General features: G+C 38.2%; 1 protein-coding gene across 2 annotated transcripts in view; it reads right to left on the minus strand.

Annotated features, from left to right (window-relative positions):
• Nucleotides 1-761: 761 nt before the first annotated feature.
• LOC118901786 (pregnancy zone protein-like) overlaps nt 762-20,613 on the minus strand; it is a 41,126-nt gene continuing 21,274 nt past the window's right edge. For both annotated transcript variants that reach the window (XM_036865381.1, XM_036865382.1), the window contains 21 exons: nt 18,708-18,872; nt 16,645-16,744; nt 13,742-13,904; nt 13,121-13,349; nt 12,490-12,616; nt 12,169-12,290; nt 11,899-11,950; nt 9,818-9,901; nt 9,107-9,283; nt 8,732-8,819; nt 6,965-7,121; nt 6,507-6,581; nt 6,048-6,225; nt 5,386-5,609; nt 4,284-4,502; nt 3,982-4,112; nt 3,522-3,612; nt 2,907-2,975; nt 2,408-2,510; nt 1,571-1,612; nt 762-934 (listed from right to left, as the gene is read on the minus strand). In XM_036865381.1, coding sequence (XP_036721276.1) covers nt 912-934; nt 1,571-1,612; nt 2,408-2,510; nt 2,907-2,975; nt 3,522-3,612; nt 3,982-4,112; nt 4,284-4,502; nt 5,386-5,609; nt 6,048-6,225; nt 6,507-6,581; nt 6,965-7,121; nt 8,732-8,819; nt 9,107-9,283; nt 9,818-9,901; nt 11,899-11,950; nt 12,169-12,290; nt 12,490-12,616; nt 13,121-13,349; nt 13,742-13,904; nt 16,645-16,744; nt 18,708-18,872 — 2,619 coding nt within the window. In that variant the 3' untranslated portion in view covers nt 762-911. The remainder of the gene's footprint in view (nt 935-1,570; nt 1,613-2,407; nt 2,511-2,906; nt 2,976-3,521; nt 3,613-3,981; nt 4,113-4,283; nt 4,503-5,385; nt 5,610-6,047; nt 6,226-6,506; nt 6,582-6,964; nt 7,122-8,731; nt 8,820-9,106; nt 9,284-9,817; nt 9,902-11,898; nt 11,951-12,168; nt 12,291-12,489; nt 12,617-13,120; nt 13,350-13,741; nt 13,905-16,644; nt 16,745-18,707; nt 18,873-20,613) is intronic.

A 20,613-nucleotide genomic window follows, 5' to 3' on the forward strand; every position in this document is an offset into this window, starting at 1 on the left:
GAAAAAGAATTCAGAATAATGATAGAGAAGGTGATCCAGGACCTTGGCAAAAGAATGGAGGCAAAGATCGAGAAGATGCAAGAAATGTTTAACAAAGATCTAGAAGAATAATTAAAGAACAAACAAACAGAGATGAACAACACAGTAACTGAAATGAAAAATACACTAGAAGGAATCAATAGCAGAATAACTGAGGCAGAAGAACGGATAAGTGACCTGGAAGACCGAATGGTGGAATTCACTGCCACGGAACAGAATAAAGAAAAAAGAATGAAAAGAACTGAAGACAGCTTAAGAGACCTCTGGGACAACATTAAACGCAACAACATTTGCATTAAAGGGGTCCCAGAAGGAGAAGAGACAGATAAAGGACCCAAGAAAATATCTGAAGAGATTATAGTCGAAAACTTCCCTAACATGGGAAAGGAAATAGCCACCCAAGTCCAGGAAGCGCAGAGAGTCCCATACAGGATAGAACCAAGGAGAAATATGCCAAGACACACAGTAACCAAACTGACAAAAATGAAAGACAAAGAAAAATTATTGAAAGCAGCAAGGGAAAAACGACAAATAACATACAAGGGAACTCCCATAAGGTTAACAGCTGATTTCTCAGCAGAAACTCTACAAGCCAGAAGGGAGTGGCATGATATACTTAAAGTGATGAAAGGGAAGGACCTACAACCAAGAAAAAACACTGTGGAGAATGGATATGTATTTCAGAAGGGAAATATAACATTGGTAAAGAACAAAAGAAAAGATAGAGTTGTAAATGTCAAATTTATTCGACACACAAATTTCATGTACTTCCAATTCCCGTCCCTTCTTTCTCCCACTATCTTCTCTCCTGATAAGTCTTTGTTCTTCGTTTCTGGAGAAGTTCATCTGATGAAGTTTGTAAGTTTCCATCTTCAAGCATTTCCATGTTCAGATTCTAAACAGTAGAAGAAACGTTAGAAGTATTAGGGAAATTTTGTGATCTAATACAGGAATAATTTTTCATATTTTAATTATAAATATTTGAACTTAATAAGTTTAATTATTTTTAATGATAAGGTTGTTCTCAGTTTTTTCATGTTTTAAAGTGGAAAGTGGAAGGTCTCACAGCAAGTGTTGTATTGTCAAAGATGAACACTGTCAATCAGCCTAAAGGAAGGTCTTGTAGATCACATCTCTTGTGCTGTGTCATATGGATAATTTATAGTGAACAGTTTCCTGACTTTAACTAGTATAAGTTTAGAAACATCCCAGAAAGGCCATGGGTAATAAATATATCACCACTGAGTATAGAAACATAAACTAAATATTAGATGATTTCCCTTTTATATGTGGCAAATTCCTGGATTCATCTTCAAACAAGTCAACCCAGACACCAGTAATTATATTTTACTTGCATTTTTTTTCTACTGTGAAATTCTATAATACATTTGAGATAGTTCAATTCATAAATGATTTACCAAGGAGTTTTATAATATGGTAAGGATATGCTCAAGAAGCAGCTTTACACAGACAACACATATTTTATTTATTTTCTTTTTGTTGGCATTAGATTTTACTGTTTATACTTTACCAGCACTGCAGGGAACACTGTACTCTTCAATGGTGAATTCCTCTGAAATGCAAAAATGACGAGACAGAGTGAAGACATTCAGTAATAAGCACATGAATGGTTAGTTGTAAATAAAGTGTGTAAGCTACAAAAGAAAGTATAAAGCACAGTTACAGAGCCAATAAAAGGATTTACTTCTGTACTAAGCCTTTTGGGATTGCTTAGTGAGGAGTAAGAGAAAATTGGGCTTGGACATAAAGTTGAGGGACAGATTTCACAAATGGATAACTGTCTTTCTATAGGACACTGTATAGCCCTTTTTCACAACTATGTTTTTCTTATTGGAGTTGTACGTTCCTCTCTGAACCTTTTCTTTTCTAAGAAAGAGTAAAGTTTGAACACTACCAGCATGCTAAGATGCTGGTAAGTTTCTAGTTCAAAGTCATGAGCAAATGGAAGAATTTCCTGACATATTATATACAAAGTTTCCCAAAATTTGTGAAACTAACTGAGGCCCAAGTCAAAAATAGATCAAATTTTGGGTCTCATATAGCACATTCTTAGTTATTGCTACCCTTCTTTTCTTTCTGGAATAATTCAGTCCAGAAAAAACAACGTCATGGGGAATTTAGAAAAAATAGATCCCCTTATTGCTTTATGATCAATTTATAAGAATGATTCTAATACTTGTTTGGGGGCATAAGACAGATTAATATACAGGAATATGATTATCCTGTGATCATAAACTCAACTCTTTCTTCCAGTGAAAGATTGTAGAGTTTCTTTCAGTTAAGGTGACCCTGCCCTAGTTAGTCATCTTTTTCCTTTCAAGGCTCAGCATGTCTGAATCCCACTCACCTGTCTCATAATAATCATAGGCCTTTACGGTAGCTGGTTTTAAATTCTTTATTGGGATGTCTTGTTCCACTGAGAAGGAGAAACTCAAGCTTTGATGGGTTAGCTGGAGAGACAGGAAAACTGAATTGGAATCAAAGATTAACAGTTACTCTTTTCTTAAGATAGTATCAAACCCTGTACTTATGCTGTCCTCCGTACCAAAACCTATGAAAAGAACGAGAGGTTTTAAGACTTGCATAATACACTCAATGACAGATAAAAGAAAGGCAAAAAGACGATTCTATGGACAGTCAAATGTAGTAAATTGAGCTTTGTTGACCTGGCCCAGCTTCATTTCCCTCTGTAGCTATTTTCTTTCCCCACAATTCATGAATGCTATACCGGGGAGTTTTATAATATGAGAAGTTGTGTAGGCGAAATACACTCTTTGGAACCTGGGTTGGTTTGTTAGAATCTGTAGTGGTTCTCCCGGATCTAGCAGAATCGCAGAGAATCTTACCTCTTCAAAGTAAATCAGGACATGGTTGGTGCTCACTTCAGTCCTTTGAATCTGAGGCCTTTCTTGGAGCTGTTGACCAAGAGGAAAGGCCAAAGATATGGGATGACGAACTTTCAGGCTGAGGCAGTTTACAGGTATTTATGTTCTAAATGGCTTCTCAGAGACATCCAAACACTAATCTTGATTTCTTCAAGAATAATAGTAATAATAATACAAATAATAAAAGTAATATTTATTAAACCCTCCTTATCTATCTATCTATCTATCATCTATTTAGAGAGGGAATTATCTTCCAACTATATAAAAAAAAGAATATATGTATATGCTTACATACGATACAGTCTCCCTTTTTCTTTTTGTACATAGTTGGAAGATAATTCAATGCACTACACATTTCTAGAAGTCTCAGGGCCTGCTGGAACATTATTAGCCATGTTTAATGATTTATATCTTATAGTTGAGACCACATAGCTAGGAGGCCCACTTTTAAAATGATGGAAACACACACTAGAGAAACAAGTTTGAGGGAATAAATCTCTTGGAGAACTGAATCAACACAATAAAATTGACAGCATTTGCCATGACTTTGCTATCTGTAAAAAACTTAGGGTTTACCTTTTTCACTGATGCTTTCACAGGTATGAAGCCTGATACCATCTTCACATCAACAATGACCATGTTGGAGCTGGGTCGTTCCCCAGTATAACTATGAAGTCAAGGCATAGGGACAAGGCAGTCAAACAAAATTCTTTGGAATTCATTCAAGACAAAAGTCTCTCCTCTTTTATTTCTACTGTTCCTTATCCCTGGCTACCACTCAGCTTTGCCATCTACTCGATTTTCTTCTGCTATAGTTGTTTGGAAAACTCATTATGAATGCATACTCTGCAGGTATGGTAACATCATATTCTCAATGCTAAGCCTTTTCAGTAAGAGTGAAGAAAATTTTCTTTTAAATAACTATTGCAAGAATTTCTTGTTTATTATGTATGACCTTGGACAATGAAGATCCCCTGCACAAGAAAATCTATTTCACCATATTCTACAAAATGTCTCATAGTGGTTTAGGATTTACCTAATGTTGATGAGAATCTGGACTTTCTTGTGAGCATTGACTCCATCACAATTCTTGGGGAGAGTATCAACTTTCAGAGTAAAGGGAGATTTTCCTTCTTTCTTGGGCAGGATATTATATCTCAGGGATGTCTAAAACAAATTGGAAAAAAATCCTTTATTTTTGCACTCAAATAGTCTGTCTCTTCTACGTGATTTATACCTCCCCTTAGGACACGTTTCTTTTTCTATTTTGAAGTTCAAATCGAATTCTTGAGACTTGTTCTCCCATTTGTGGCATCCCCTGAACCCTGGCAGTCTCACCTGGAGGTACACACATCCCGACCCTGACACTGCCATGCTGTACTCCCCTGGAACCTCTGGCAAAGTGACCTCCTGCAGCAATAGGCGATTGCCTTCATCTACTTGGAATTCTTCGGAGAAGGTCTCTGAAGACTTGATGGTGACTGTAGCTGCTTTCTCCCTTTTAGTGAAAGTTGCTGCTCCGTACTTGGAGAGCGCTTGGAGAGCTACCACTGTATCCTGAAAAAAGATGGGTTCAGAAAGCACAGGAGAGGAAGGTGACAAAATCATACCAGATGTAAACCGTATCAACACTGTTCTCAGAGTTATTTAGTCATAAACACAGTTCATTAACTGGATTTCAAGTCAATTCAGACCTGGTTATTAATCATGAACTATTCTAGGTACTTTGGGGGAAATGAAGTTTCCTTGTTCAAGTAGTTTACAATGTACATATGGGAATGAGGCTCAAATATTTGACATAAAGTAGAGGATATTTCAATAATTATAAATTTATATAACAACATATGTTGGAAAAATTCAGAGAATGGAGAAGAAATTGGATCTAGCATAATAAGAAAAGGCTGTGAAGAAGGTGAGAAATAAGATTATCTCTGAATAATGAGAAAGGTTTATAAAGACAGAAGAGAGGCATCAGGCAGTACCAGGGAGGGAAATGTTGTTGTAGTAAAGACATGGAAAAGAGTGAGCCAATTCCAGAAAAAGCGAAGGGATCAGCCTTTTGGCCATGCCACGCAGCGTGAGGGATCTTAGTTCCTTGACCAGGGATCGAAGCTGCGCCCCCTGCAGTGGAAGCGCGGAGTCTTAAGCACTGGACCACCAGGGAAGTCCCCAAGGGAAGTAACGTTATGAAAACATTGCTTTAGGAAGGTTGATCGACTTTATGGATGAGGATCCACTAAGGAGAGAAAATATGAGAGATTGTGCAGAGGACAGAGAAATAATCCATATATAAAATAATGAGGCTGGAACCTTTCTGGTGATGGAGGAATAGACAAAGTATAAATTAGAAACATTATTCAGTTATTCAACTCCTAGAATGTGGTTGTGTCTACATGGGTATTAGTATATTTATTTTTCTTCCTAGAGTCTCTTCACAGACCTGAGTGGAGGAGAAACCCCCACTGGGGTTTTGTTGCTTGGTGATCCATTTCACAATCCGTGTAGCCACAGACAGGTCTTCTGAAGATGGGGCAGGCTGGGCAGTAAGATAGGCAAGGAGAGTGTAAGCTGTCATCTCCACTTCAACAGAAGGAGCCCGGGGTTGATAATAGAGTGCATTAACTTCTTGAGGTTTCCCAGGACGTTGCCAGTGGATGGAGTCCTCTTTGAGATAAAAAAGGATACAATCTTAAGCTTAGAGAACATTTTCAAAACCTAATTCATGACTGATCATTATAATTAGAGCTCACCTAGTGAATGGACATACAGGAAGTGAAAGTATTAAGTAATCACCAATCAAGCAAATCTTTGCCATGAAAGTAAATTGAGGTTCTAGCAAATCACATTGTGTCTTTGTGTCTGTTACATACTTGTGTGATATTAGAAGCTGGGCTGTTTAAAGTCTATAATGTGTGAATGGATAAAATGACCCATGTCACCTAGAGAACTTAAGTGTTAGGTCAATAATAAATCATCATCTTCTTCTTATAATAATATAATGGATAGAATATAATATAAGCATGGTATGTGTGAATTTAATAGGTCATCTCCCTTTGATCACTGGTGATTTTTGGAAGTCACTTTTGCGGTAGCAGCTCTTACCTTCTTTTACAGCCTCTTTGTCTAGTGATTCAAGCAGCTCACTTCGTTTGGCCTGGTTTCCTGCTAGAGCAAAGGCATAGGCCAATAATGCCTTGGTATAGACAAGACTTCCTTGGGTCTCTGAAGTAGATTCCCAGGCCCTTTCCAGGCAGAATAGAGCATTGCGGACAACTGGGTGCTATAAAGAAGATGGACCTTAAGATAGAACCAGGCTAACGAACTGTCTCCAGGCTAACCCTAGATTAAATGCCCCGATGTGCCTGTGCAACATCACAGTCTGACCAGAGGGTAATTTTCTTTGCAGCTTCCCAAAGGATCTGTCATCCATTATGCTCTAGTGAAGTATACTAATATTAAATAACATGAAAATCACAACTCATTTTCCTCAGAGATTCCTAGTTCCACAAGTTTTATTCCTTACATTTGTGAGGGAGGTCCAGGGAGTGTGGTAGTACATACAGTGACAGGCAGTGGCATCTCCAGCAGAGCAATGGTGATGTAGGCAGAAAGCGTCACCTCATCGTCTACCCCACCCTGTAAGGATCAGAGGCAGAGACACTCAAACACTCCAGTATTCATCAGCCAGAATCAGCTAACTCTAATTTTCCCCTTGGCCATCTTCACCAGAAAGCATCTTTCCTTGGGCAGTATTATTGATTTTTCCTCTTCCTCTTTCACCCTAAAATTCTTAAATCTGTCCCAAATCACTTTCTCTCACTTTTAGTAATGTACTGGAGCTTTTGGGGCATGTTATTTTCTTTCAATACAAAACAACTACTTTATTGCTAGGTTTCAGAAGCTTTAGAGTCTGCTGTCCTTCTCAGAGCTATGTCACCAGGACTTGAGGAATCAATAGGAGCATCGTAGCGCCTACATGCCACTGTCCTCAGGGCCCAGAACAAATGTAAAGGCGTCACCTTAATAGCATTGTTTAACAATGATCCAGAGCGCTGGAAACAACCATTTTCCTTTTGCTTCTGTGAGAGCCAGGTAAGGGAGTTCATGATGTGCGAGTCCTCCACAAAGATGTATGACTGGGCTTGAGCGAAGGACTTGAATACAAATGCAGTGAGCCTGTCCAGCAAGGAAGAGATGGAGACCTGAGGACCATCTCACTTTTAAAGCTCACTGTGTGCAACTGCCTCCAGGTAGCTTCACAATTCCGTGGAGAAAATTGGTGGCGAAATGATACTTGAATACTGAATATACTCTTATTTGTCCAGCAAACTTCTGAATCTGTTTTAAAATCTCTCAACTTGATGGGTTTCCCCAGAGTCGATACTTTTCACTTTTTTTTCTCATAAAATGTGAAATGTGTAAAATGTGGTGCCTTCCCACCACCAAAATTGCCATTTTCTGAATGATTTTACTACATCACAGTCTCTTTCTGTCCTTCCCCTCCTCTCCTCCCTTAATGTAGAAGCTTCTTCCTCTATCATTTCACATTATGACACTTTCTGCCTTCTATTTCCGTTTTGGGGGATCCTTACTTTACTGCTATTTACTATACTGTCAGAACAGTGAGCTTTCATAGATGAAATGGTGAGATCCTCCACTAGTGATGACACACATAGGAGTTTTTAAAGGATAACAAAATGGGCAGAAGACCTAAATAGACATTTCTCCAAAGAAGATATACTGATTGACAACAAACACATGAAAGAATGCTCAACATCACTAATCATTAGAGAAATGCAAATCAAAACTACAATGAGGTATCACCTCACACCGGTCAGAATGGCCATCATCAAAAAATCTACAAACAATAAATGCTGGAGAGGGTGTAGAGAAAAGGGAACCCTCTTGCACTGTTGGTGGGAATGTAAATTGATACAGCCACTATGGAGAACAGTATGGAGGTTCCTTAAAAAGCTAAAAAATAGAACTACCATACAATGCAGCTATCCCACTACTGGGCATATACCCTGAGAAAACCATAATTCAAAGAGAATCATGTACCACATTGTTCATTGCAGCTCTATTTACAATAGCCAGGACATAGAAACAACCTAAGTGTCCGTCGACAGATAAATGCATAAAGAAGATGTGGCACATATATACAATGGAATATTACTCAGCCATAAAAAGAAACGAAATTGAGTTATTTGTAGTGAGATGGATGGACCTAGAGTCTGTCATAAAGAGTGAAGTATGTCAGAAAGAGAAAAGCAAATACCGTATGCTAACATATATATGGAATCTAAAAAAAAAAAAAAAATGGCTCTGAAGAACCTAGGGGCAGGACAGGAATAAAGACGCAGATGTAGAGAATGGACCTGGGGACACGGGGAGTGGGAAGGGTAAGCTGGGATGAAGTGAGAGCGGTATGGACATATATACACTACCAAATGTAAAATAGATAGCTAGTGGGAAGCTATCTATGCTAGTGGCGCATAGCACAGGGAGATCAGCTCAGTGCTTTGTGACCACCTAGAGGGGTGGGATAGGGAGGGTGGAAAGGAGACTCAAGAGGGAGGAGATATGGGGATATATGTATATGTATAGTTGATTCACTTTGTTATAAAGCAGAAACTAACACACCATTGTAAAGCAATTATACTCCAATTAAGAAAAAAAAAAAAGATAAATTTCTATGCATGAACTCCAGGTATCAGAGAATAGCTATTTCCAGAATTCTGAAATATTGTGGATCTACAGAGAGCATATGGAAATAATTATCTTACCAAGTGTTTCCCTGACTTCTACTATGACGATCCCCAAAGGTGCTGTAAGAACCATCGCTGTGCTTATAATTCAACTGTCTTTGGTAACCTGAAGAGGAAGTTTACATAGATTTATGAAATAGCAGAGACATTGGAGAATGAATCAGGGTTTTCCTCAAAACTTGTTGAGGTGTCACAGGGAAACTACTATGTTACTACGAAGTCTCCAAGACTTGATAATACCATCGAATTTCCTGGTTGTATAGTGGGACAACTTGTTGGATATCACAGCAACAATAATTATTAAATCTTAATCAAAGGGATGTTGACTTGAGTTCACTGGAGGAGATATTTAGGGAATCAGTTAATGTTTTTCCTTTTGGGGTATTCTCTCACCACTGGTGAGGTGGCTGATGGCTTTGGACTTGATCTTCTCTGTCAGCAGTCCTGTCTCATTCAAATACTTCAGAACATAGATGTTAGGGGCAAAAAGGACCATATTCTGCTCTCCACAACCATAAGGCATCTGGAGAAGATTCTGAAGATTTTGCATTGCAGAGCCTAGTATATCACCTGGGGAATGAAAGATATATAAAAAAAAAAATCAGAGGAACTCAGAGCTGATTTACGTTGGGATAAGAAGACAGATTACTAAGTGAGAAGTCAAATCATATGTAAAGGGGAGGAAAAGAAAGCATAAGAGGTGAAGGAAAACAAGAAATAGAAAGGAAAGAGAAATGCGGGAACAATAAAGTAGATAGTTCAAGGATGGAAAAAATAGGAAAAAATCTGAATGGTAGGATACATCTTTGTGATGAGCCACAGATCTGGTAAAAAACAATTATTTTAAAATCTATTAGGAAGTATCACTACCTAGCCAGTCTCTTGAAGATGAGGGCACAAAGAGATGACCCTTTTTACTTTTCAGAGTGTATCAAGGTATAAGATGTAGCACAACATCTATTCAACAGTGCAGTCCTTAGCTTGGTGCTCTTTCTCTCAATCCAACGCCTAGACTCAGGGACTTCATTAGTAAGGGATTGGTGAGGCCCCATGCACTAGAATTATGGGGATGGACAACTGCTTCTTTCGGGCTGGGAGACTCACCCAAAACTGAATGTGTTGCCCTGGCAGAGCCTTCAACCACATTTGAAGGAAGTTTTAGTGACAACTTTTCAGGTTCTCCAGTTTCTAATGAAACAAGACAAATATATATAAGGGAGGGAAAAATGAGAGAAACGTTCTAGTTTTGTTTGAATTTTTTCATCTATATGATCAAGATCCAACATCTCATTTCTCTTGGTAATTATATAATCTCTTTGATGCAATCCAAGTTTCTCCTAAAGCCACAATTCATCTCACAGTGAAGTTCATATTAATCATATATATTTGTGTTAAACTTCTATAGATTTCCTTATAAGCGTATACCTTATATTTATTTCTTTCTCTTCATTGTTTATGTTCATTTCTACCATAGCTGGTGGTTGTAAAAAAATCATATTCACTCCATAAATATGTATTAAGTGCGTGCTATGTACCAGATTCTGTTTTAAGTGCAATGATATAGCAATTTTCAAAAGAAGTTTCCCGACATCCTAGAGTTTTCATTTTGATGGGAGTAATAAAATAACAAATAAATATTTAGTGTGATAGATACTGGTAAGTTCTATAGAAAAAAATAAAGCAGAGTAAGTGCTTATATGGGTGAGCTAGTGAGGCAAGGCAAATCAGGAAGTGCAGGGTGTGGGGAGAAGGTTCCCAATGATAAAGCTCATTGATTAAAAAATCATAGGTGACTGAGACTAAGTAAGTCAGGGAGTAAAATTTATAGATACCTAGGGGAAGAGACTTGCAGGAAGAAGGAACAAAATGTGAAAAGACTCCAGAGATTAGAGCATGCTGGGTGTGTTCTAAAATCAGATTAGGAGAACAGTGTGATTAGGATTAGATTAGGAGGAGCAGGGTGACTAGGGGAGAGGGTAACAGGATATGAAGTCATGAGGATAGAAAGGCTTTGTAGGTGATGCTGGAGACGTAGTCTTGAACTTTGAGGGATAAGGGAGACTCGTGGAAGATTTTGAACAGAGGAGGGGCATGATCTGAAATATGCTTTAAATGATCCCTCTTGTTGTATAGGAACAGGGGGAGATGACCAGGAGTCCAGTTAGGAGGTGACTGAGTTGGTCCAAGAGAGGACGGTCTAGAGTAAGAGTGGACATGATGAGAAGTGGACAGATTTCAGATATATTTAAAGGTTCAACCAGCTAGATTTGGGAATGGATTGGGTGTGGAGTAGAAGAGAAAGGACATAATAATGGACGACTCCAAAATTTTTTATCTCCAGCAAGTAGAGGAATGGAATTTCCATCATCTGAGATGGAGAAAATTGTAGGAGGAGCAGGCTTGTGGGGACTAAGCAGGGGTTCAGTTTTGAACATGCTAGTTTTGAGATACCTCTTAGACCTCCAGGCTTAGACATGCAGATGATAAGTGAGCAGTTGAATACATGAGTCTGAGTTCAGGAAAGAGGTGTGGATCAAAGATGTACATTTTGTGGTCTCTGGTACAAAGTTGTTACTGAAGTTCTGTGACTAGATGAGATTATCAGAGGATACTTATAGAGAGAAGAGAAGAGATCTGTAGACTAAGCGCTGTTCTCTAGATGATTTTAGATAGTGCAGAGTTGAATATTTTAATAGTAATTTTTTAATGACTGTGTGAATATTTAAATGGTAGTTTTAAGTGTAATAGAAAAAGATTGGTTTTCTATATATGTTAATGACCTAAAGTTCTTCTTAAAATAACTTGTTTAAATAAAAACATGAGTACACTTCAACTATTAACAGAATAACCAATAGTACTAGTGCCACAAAGATATTTCAATAGTCTGAAAACTGTGTTGGAAGAAGTTTGGGAAGCACAGGTGTATTGGAAAGAATCCTGTCTTATAGTCATCAGCTTTAGTCTTCATTATTAGCCAAGAGCTTTTAGGTGAGTCTCTTAACTTCTCTATGTCTTCATCAGGAAAAGATTGTTCTCCATTCAAATGTCCTTTGATTTGCACATGGGATAGTATACTTGTTTCCTTTTATTCCCCCCAGAGGAAACATGCCCCAAAGAACATTTCACAACTATATACTTTGGCAAGTGGCTTAACAAAAGAATTTTATCTATTTTTTGACACTTACCTGAAGCACAAAGAAGTGTGTTGAAAGTTTCCTCCTTTTCTATTCCTTCAGGCTTTGTATTGAAAGAAAAAAAATCAAAAAGAAAAGTGATAGTGAATGTAGATAGTGATAGAGAAAAAGCAATCACTTTAGGAGAGAAACTGTTAGTGAAAACTTGAGTTGTGGACATATTCATATTCTTGGGAATGAAATGTCACTGTTGCATACCTATTAGATAATGTGATTTACATAATAAGGCCTCTGAGACTCAGAGAAAGTAGACCCGCATACCTCAACTAATAAGGGCTTGACTACGGTGTCCTTCTGTCCAAGTGCTGGGACGTGGGGCACCTCATTGTCACACAGTTCCTGAGACTGCAGGGCTTCTGCAGTAGCTGTGAAATTCACCTTTCCTGGGGAATAAGATTCTTAAGGAGTTAAACAGTGATTCTATATTGAATGGTTTCTTTTTAAGCCTCTCCAATATTTATAATGGTTTTCTTTCAATCGATCATTGTCAAAGGAGGATAAAAAAACATGTATCTGAGTGGGAATGGAAAGCAAATCATTACAACATAAGAATTAGGATTTGTGAACAACTTTACCACTCACCCAGTGACTTTGGGGTAACAGCCCAGGACACAGTTTTCTGCTTATTTCCACAGACACAGTGAGATTCTTCATTCTTCTCTACTGGGATGGCCAAGAAGGCTGGAGAGACCTCCAACTGCACGCTGACCTGTCCCCCATTCCCACCCACAAATTTGAGAAAGAACACAGGCAAAAGGTCAGTAACAGGGGGAAGAAGCTTAAAGGGACAATGCATACTAATTGAGAGGCTTTGAGAAGCTGTTCAAACAAGGTAAATCCTGTCAAATATTTTTTAGTTTAGATGTTTGCCATAAGGACTTTGAAAAACTGACAGGAATCAGGATAAATACTCAGGATTTAGGCTTGTGCCAACACAAGGAAGAGATATTTTCTTTAGTTAGAGTGAAAAAATAATCAGGGGGAAGTAATATCTGAATTTAGGAGTACACAAATAATGCAGAGTCCTGAATAAATATAACCTTACCACCTCAGACCTGTTGGGGAGCTTTGTTCTTAGTACTTATTCCATTCTAAAATTAGGCTACATCATGTTCAATTATGACTTACTAGGAGATTACCTGGGAAATCTAGGTAATGAATGGTGATTTTGTTCCTTCCTTCTACTTTTGCTTACGCCGAGAAGTGCCCTTACCCGGATGCAACGGGACACATAGCTGAATGCAGTGGCTTTGAGTGTGAAGGCCTCTCCTCGAACCACAGAGTAGGGAAGAGTGAGTTCCAGGAAGAAGGGCTGGAAGGCTGTAAGAGAGATGGTGGGGGAGAGACCGAGCCCTGCAGTTCCAGACAAGCAGAGCGCGCCAGCCTTCCACTCCGTGATGGTGTCAGGGACCTTCACTGCCAACTCACTTCCACCCGATACACTAGGGAGGGGAAAAAGAGGAGGAGAGTCAGTGAGTCCCCTCTTTAGCAAGGACCACAGCTGATCCTAGAGCATGAAAACTTAGTGTGATACATGTTAAACTTGATATAAAGTTTGGCGCTCGTTAATGAGGTCTCTGAAAGTTTTTTTTTTTTTTTTCTTTTTAGGGTCGAGGGTAGCTTCCTACTTTCTGTTATTTTAAGTATCTCAGGACCAAATTAGAAAAAGAAAACTGCATTGTTTAGCTATGAGATAAATGAACTATGAATCTAAACAACTACCAGAAAAGAGTGGAGTGGAACGGAAAGGATCAGGAATCAATGATCACACCAGCATCACAGAGGAGGATTCAGATCCTTTTATGAACTCAATTCTGGGCAACACACAACTTACTCGAGTGCCACCAAGTCCCAGATCCAGGTCTCAGGGAAATACTTCCGGACTGTCTCTTTCACTTCCACAGCTGGAGAGTTTTCTCTCCCTACCATTGGATAAACTATCCCTGAATTTCCACGTGCTAGAGCAGAGCCTACTGGACCTATTGGACCCGCTTGACCTGTGGAGAGAAAACACGCAGGGCCCAACATAAGCCTCAATTTTATCCTTAATTTCTTACAGCTGCCTTATTTATCAAGTAGAATAAGGTCATATGCTCAGGGAATGTTTGTTATTACAACAATTTAACCTACTGGTTTCTTTGTTCACTCATCTATGTGTCCTATTGGAAGGCTAAATCCTATTGCTTCATCAAATGGTTTAAAGGTAACTGTATTTTTCTCTAGAAGTGAAAACAAATGTAGCTCTCCCTAAGCTGAGTTTTCAACTGGTGAAGGCAAAAATAAAGAGTAATTTAAAACACGAAATACTGCTTATACCCTGACGGGATGATCACATGTTCTCCATTTGCAGTGAGAATCAAACAAGAGGAATTGATAGTAGCTACAACAAGAGGATTTCAGGAATTTTTTTTAACAGTTAATAAGATATGAAGACATAAACAATAATATAGTAAAGTATGGGTTATAGACAACAGAGACTCAATAAAGGACAGAAAATAAACTTTAGATTGGCCAGAAAAGACTTTTACAAAGCAGAACTTAAGAAGACCATGAAAAGATGAGAATCAGAGGGGAATGAAGAAGGCATTCCAAGGAAACAGCTACACATGTATGTACACAGATGTCAGAAGCAATGCTCCAAAGGGATAACAAAAAACTTACCCCTCAGGAGTAGAATGTCTATCTCCGGGTGGGGGCGGGCACGTTTAACATAGCTGAGTAAATAGTAGGTGTAATTATATAATAAAACACCATGAAGGTTGGGACAAATAAATTAGATCTGTTAAGGAGGCAGGAGTTAGGTTGATTTTAAAAAGTGATAAAAGCAACTATACTCCAATAAAAATTAATTAAAAAAAAAAGTGACCTGCCAGAGATCAGAAGACATATAAAGATAGTATGTATAAATATATAAATATAAACATACATAAAATAATAGCATTGAACATGCTCTTTTAAAACCTTAAATATGATGACCTATGAATTCTGGAAGTAGCGATTATGTCTGAGAAATAAGTGACATGACAGAAGCAATGTTGAAGGGTGATGCGCCTTTCATGGTATAGAGGCTGGATTGAAGTGGAGAAGACGGAAGGCAAGGAAGGTAAATTATGATGGCTTTTTAGTACTTTGGTTATGAAACAATGAAGGACAGGACTAAGGTGATGTAACTGAACAGGAAAAGGAAAGAATGGATAGGTGACGAATACCAAATGTAAAATTTGTCTAGAGTGTTACAGAGTATCTGTGATAAGAATGTAATGATGGTACTTTGTTTTCAGGTTTTTCTGGATCATTCCACCTACATGTTTTCACTTAAGATTGAAAAGAAAATAATACACTTGGTATTAAGAGGGATGTGAAAATAAAGTAATAATAATGTTTTTTAGTTTTTTTAACCAAAAAACACTGTTATATGGAATCATGATTATATTTTTTTAAATTTATGCTCATGATACCTCAGTGACTTTGGTGTTGTCATTCTGACTTTCAACTGAGCCTCAAAAATGTTAAATGAGTCTGCAAATTTTTTTTGTTTTTTTTTGCCACACCACGTGGCATGTGGGATCCTTAGTTCCCCAACCGCAGATCGAACCTGTGCCCCCTTCAGTGGAAGCACAGAGTCTTAATCACTGGACAGCCAGGAAAGTCCCTGAGTCTGCAAATTTTCAAAGTTATATGTGTCATACCAGATAAAGGTATGATGAAAACTTGTTGTTGTTTTTTTTTTACTACATGAATTTGTTTCTGTGGAGGGAATATTCTTATTCATTCCTCTGCTTTCATAACTTTACTCTTTGTCTTCCTAGGCAAATAATTTCTTCTGTATTAAATGTGTTTAATTTATTTTTAAAAAACACTTTATACCACCAAATTTCTTATTAGAAAATAGGATTAGTAGCCATCCCAGCATGCCTCTAGACACTTCTCTAGGCCTGTTAGCAGCAGAAAAGAAAATAGTCAGAGCTAGAATCGTTTCAACTTTTCCTCTTTTCTAGGTATACTTGAGACACACAAAGAGACTAAGTATATTCACCAAAAGCTGAATTATTCTATTTTGTTCAATATGTCAAAATCACTTTGATTTCCATAAAAGAATATGACAGAGGCAAACAATATCTATATAATCCTTCACATTTCTCAGGATCCCTTGCAGGTAGGGCAATGAGATATATGCCACTTCCACTGCTGGCCATAAAAGTCATGTGCAAATCTATTCCTTCTTCCCCGTGGTAGTAACCTTGAAAGGCACATTGGAGATGGAGTCACAAGATGAAAGCCCAATGAACCTCCCTGACAATGACTGGTCAGGAGGTGTTCTGAACAGCTACTGGACTCACAAGCAGTGTTTGTGAAAGGAAAAAATAAACTGTTATATGCTTAGCCTCTGAGACGTGGGGGTTTGTTTGTTACTGCAATATAATTTATCTTATCCTGACTAATTTAGGTATTGAAGCCACAGTGGGTAAAGGGGATTTAAAGTACCAAGACTATTGAAGACTATGACAAAAAAGCATTTGATTTGGATGAGAGACAGAGAGAGAGAGGGAAAGAAATAATAATGGCTTAAAAATTATATTTTCCGGGGAAAAATGTTATATGAAGAAAATTTACCAAGAAGTTGCTGCAGAGTCACAACATTCAGTACTTTAAAAAATGGCTTTTTATCCCAACCCAACGCAGCAAAGCATCACTTTTCTTCTATTATTTTAGCAGATAAATAATTCTCACCCTTACCTCCTGCGTAGATCATAGGTGCTCCTGGATATGGCTGAAACAGCTGACAAAAATGTGGCTTGTGGATTTTTGAGTTGGTAAAAATATTTAATCCTACAGACTGGAGGAAAAATAATTATTAAAGCATACTGGCAATCCAGTGTGGAGACTAGAATATTTCCTTACATTTGTATTATACTTTTACTATTATTGTACATATAGCTCATAGGATCATCATGAAAATCCCACACAATGGAGAAGAGGGGTATTTTATAAATATGAAAATGGAGTCACAGAAAGCCCAGATCATCCAGTTAGTGAATGCGAGTTGGGATTAGGCTCCACTTCTGATTCCTATTTCTGAACTTCGTCTCCTGTGTGCTGATGCCTCTTTAATTATCTTGTGCCTCCAAGAAACTTGAGTATTTTAATTTTGGATGTTTTTCTTTCCTTCCTTTCCCCCCCAAAACCAAACATTAACTTTGTGGCAGAGAGTAATATTTGTTTCTTTTCATTTGAATTTGTAGGGTTGCATGTTGGAGATTTTTTTTTTTTTAAATAAATAAATAAATAAATTTATTTATTTATTTATTTTTGGCTGCGTTGGGTCTTCGTTGCTGTGCGCAGGCTCTCTCTAGTTGCTGCGAGCGGGGGCTACTCTTAGTTGCGGTGCGCGGGCTCCTCATTGCAGTGGCTTCTCTTGTTGCAGAGCACAGGCTCTAGGCGCGCAGGCTTCAGTAGTTGTGGCTGTCAGGCTCTAGAGCACAGGCTCAGTAGTGGTGGCGCACGGGCTTAGTTGCTCCGTTGGCATGTGGTATCTTCCCCTACCAGGGCTCGAACCCGTGTCCGCTGTGTTGACAGGTGGATTCTTAACCACTGTGCCACCAGGGAAGTCCTGGGGATTTTTCTTCACAGTCAGTACACTTTGTTTTGTCTATGTTTTATCGGAAAATATTCCTGGGCCTGAATATCTATGTTCAACTCATCCCTTTTGTGATTTATCCTTTCCTTTTTTCTTTCTCACTGTCTTTTAAGTATCCTGAATCTCTGCATGCAAAACACAACCGCAGATGTCCACAGCAGCCTGATTCCTAGAGCCCCCCTGTTCTAAGCTTCCTCTTTCTTTGATGTTAGTCACAGTTAAATACTACTTGCTGTCCTATCTCAGAGTACTCGGAAAACTGTAGGACTCTGAAGCACAGTTGTCAGTGGTGGCAGTGATATGGAATGGGGAGAAAGAAGTCAGAAAGAAATGTTTAAAGATGCTGCAGTTAGCTGATAAACCGAGTCTTGTTTTTCTCCCTCTACCACCGTCTGATTTGTGATTCTGAAGGCTCCAGAAGAGGGAGGTTTAAATTGTTCTCAGCTAAGCTGCAGACCTCATCAGCTAAGCTGATGTATGCTTTCCTCAAGGTATAATGAGAGTTTTCAGTCCTTTTTGGTAGAGATAAGATTTAATCTCACAACCTGGATAAACTTCCTTTTCATAACTCTGCCTAATTAAAGATACACATTTGAGCTAACGTACCTAAGGCATGCTAACGTTTCTACTCCAAGTTTTGTAAATCTTTTCTTTATGAACAGCTACTTTCAGTTTTCCTGAAATTTTACTGCACAGAAGGTGTTGGCTGAAGTAATGTACTTTGTGTATTCAGTCATTTACTCAATCATTTATTTATTGTGAAAATGACTGTTATAATGGCTGCCAATAGGGTACTCACCTTTCCAAGGGTGTCAGAGGTGCTATGGGAAATTTTGTTTTTCTCACATATTGGAATCTCTGAGAATCACTGAGAGGGGAATACGACAGTGATAACTAGCTTTGGGATCAACCTGGTTAAAGTTGTGGCCCTAAAAGTATACCCCTTGCTGTTTAAAGTGCCAGAGAAGTTCATGATTGACTCTCTGTGCGTATACAAAGTTCTCTATGTCTCTGAGATTTCAATATTTTTCTGTTAATCGTAGGGTTTTTTTTTGGTGAGTGGGAGGAAGATCAGATTTTAGAGCTTAGAAATCCATTTGTTCTCCATCTTAACAAAGACTCAGAAATCAAATTTGGTTATGTTTTTAGGAAGAAGAATTACCTCAAAGATACTGTAAACATCATCATCACTCAGGACCTGCTTTGGTGTGTAAATGATTCCATTGTGAGTTATATCTTCTGCATTGATGCATTTTTCCCCATCTTCATTCACGGAACCTCCATATCTAACACTAAGGCTGCTCTTTACTGGTAGCAAATCATAGACCTGTGAAATAGAACAAAGGAAAAACTCTATTTTATTTTATTTTATTTTATTTTGAGTGTGATAATGTTCAATCTGGAGTTTAAGAGATCATGGTGCTTATTTAACACTCCCATACCAACATTATAAAAAGTGACACAGAAATCATGGGGAGATATTAAGGGTTATGGATCCTAATCCTCTTCTTGTACAAAAGAAATTAATACAGAAAGATATCAAATTAATTGATCAAAGACTCAGAGCCCATTTTGGCTGAGTAAGTATAAAACTCAAGTCTCTTTGTCTCCCAGCCCAAACGCCTACTTTTAAAAGAAAGCAAAAATGTGGACAGTACAGAGAAACATAATGAAAGAATAAAAGTCATTCATACCCATCACCCAGAAACAACCTCTGTAAATACTTAATTCATTCCCTTTTCCCATTTTATATGATTAAGTTCTTACCAGTTTGTTTTTTTTTTAAGTCTACTATTTTAAGACCAAGTTTAACTTGGAAAAAAACTAGGTACGGGGTAACCTAGAAATAAATCCATTCCAGTTCAGTTTTTGCCCAGAGCCTTGCACGAGGCTACCTGCTCAGTCATATAGTGTTCATTAAACACACAGTGACTCCCTGCAGACCTGCTGTCATCTCTTATCTACGCTACTACAATAGCCTCCTAACTGTTTCCATTCTTGCTCCCATACCCTGAGCGGCAAACAAGATCTTCTTACTAGATAAATCTAAATCACTAAATCACTCCCCTGCTTAAAACTCCTCAGTGATTTACCACTACATTTGCTGTCAACTCCTAACTCCACGGCAAGCTCACAGCGCTTGTCATGACCTTCTTTACTTTCCATTCCGCCTACCACCTCTACCATCCTCTTCTCTCACCACTACGTATAAGGTCATTACCTTTTCCTCTTTGAACACTGCAGACTTATTCTGACTGCAAGACCTTCAGGCACGCTGCTTTCATTCTTTGCCATGCCTACCCCTGCCCGTCCATTATCTGACGATCTAAGAAGACACCGCTAATCACTAATCACTGTATCAAAAATTGTTCAACTCTTTTCTTTAGCTCAACATCCTGTTTATTCCTTAAATGATACTTATCAAAATTCAGAACTATTATATGTTTATATGTTTTTGTTGCTTGCTTGTTCAATAACTCACAAGACTATACGTCTAAAATGGTCAAAGACCACATCTAATTGTTCACCATAAGAACTCCTATTCCTGGAGCAGTATCTATCCCATAGTCCAGACGCAGGGGATATTCGTTAAATAAATAAATGGACAACGAAGACTGTAAACTATTGGGCCCTTTTGGAAGTTCTTCATTATAAGAAACATCTTTAAAAGACAAGTGTGAATGGAAACTCTCTTTTGTCCGTACTTAAAACCAATGAGTAAGTGCCTGCTTTTTAGAGAAGACTTAAAAACCTGGCATTTCACATACTATCTTGAATTGTGGTGTGTTAGACATGACATTGAATAAAATTTGGTTCAAATCCCACCTTTAAAATATATTTTTGGCATGTTCTTTCTATAGTTGCTTAATTTATCCTGGCTGTGTTTTCTTCATTCATAAAATTAAGGTAATAATATCCACGTTAAGGAATTATTATTCATTTATTTGTTCATTAAAAATGTGTTGAGGGACTTCCCTGGCGGTCCAGTGGTTAGGACTCCACGCTCTCACTACCGAGTGCATGGGTTCAATCCCTGGTCAGGGAGCTAGGATCCCGCAAGCCATGCA

This window comes from Balaenoptera musculus, chromosome 10 (assembly GCF_009873245.2).
Source record: "Balaenoptera musculus isolate JJ_BM4_2016_0621 chromosome 10, mBalMus1.pri.v3, whole genome shotgun sequence".
NCBI classification, from domain to species: Eukaryota; Metazoa; Chordata; class Mammalia; order Artiodactyla; family Balaenopteridae; genus Balaenoptera; species Balaenoptera musculus.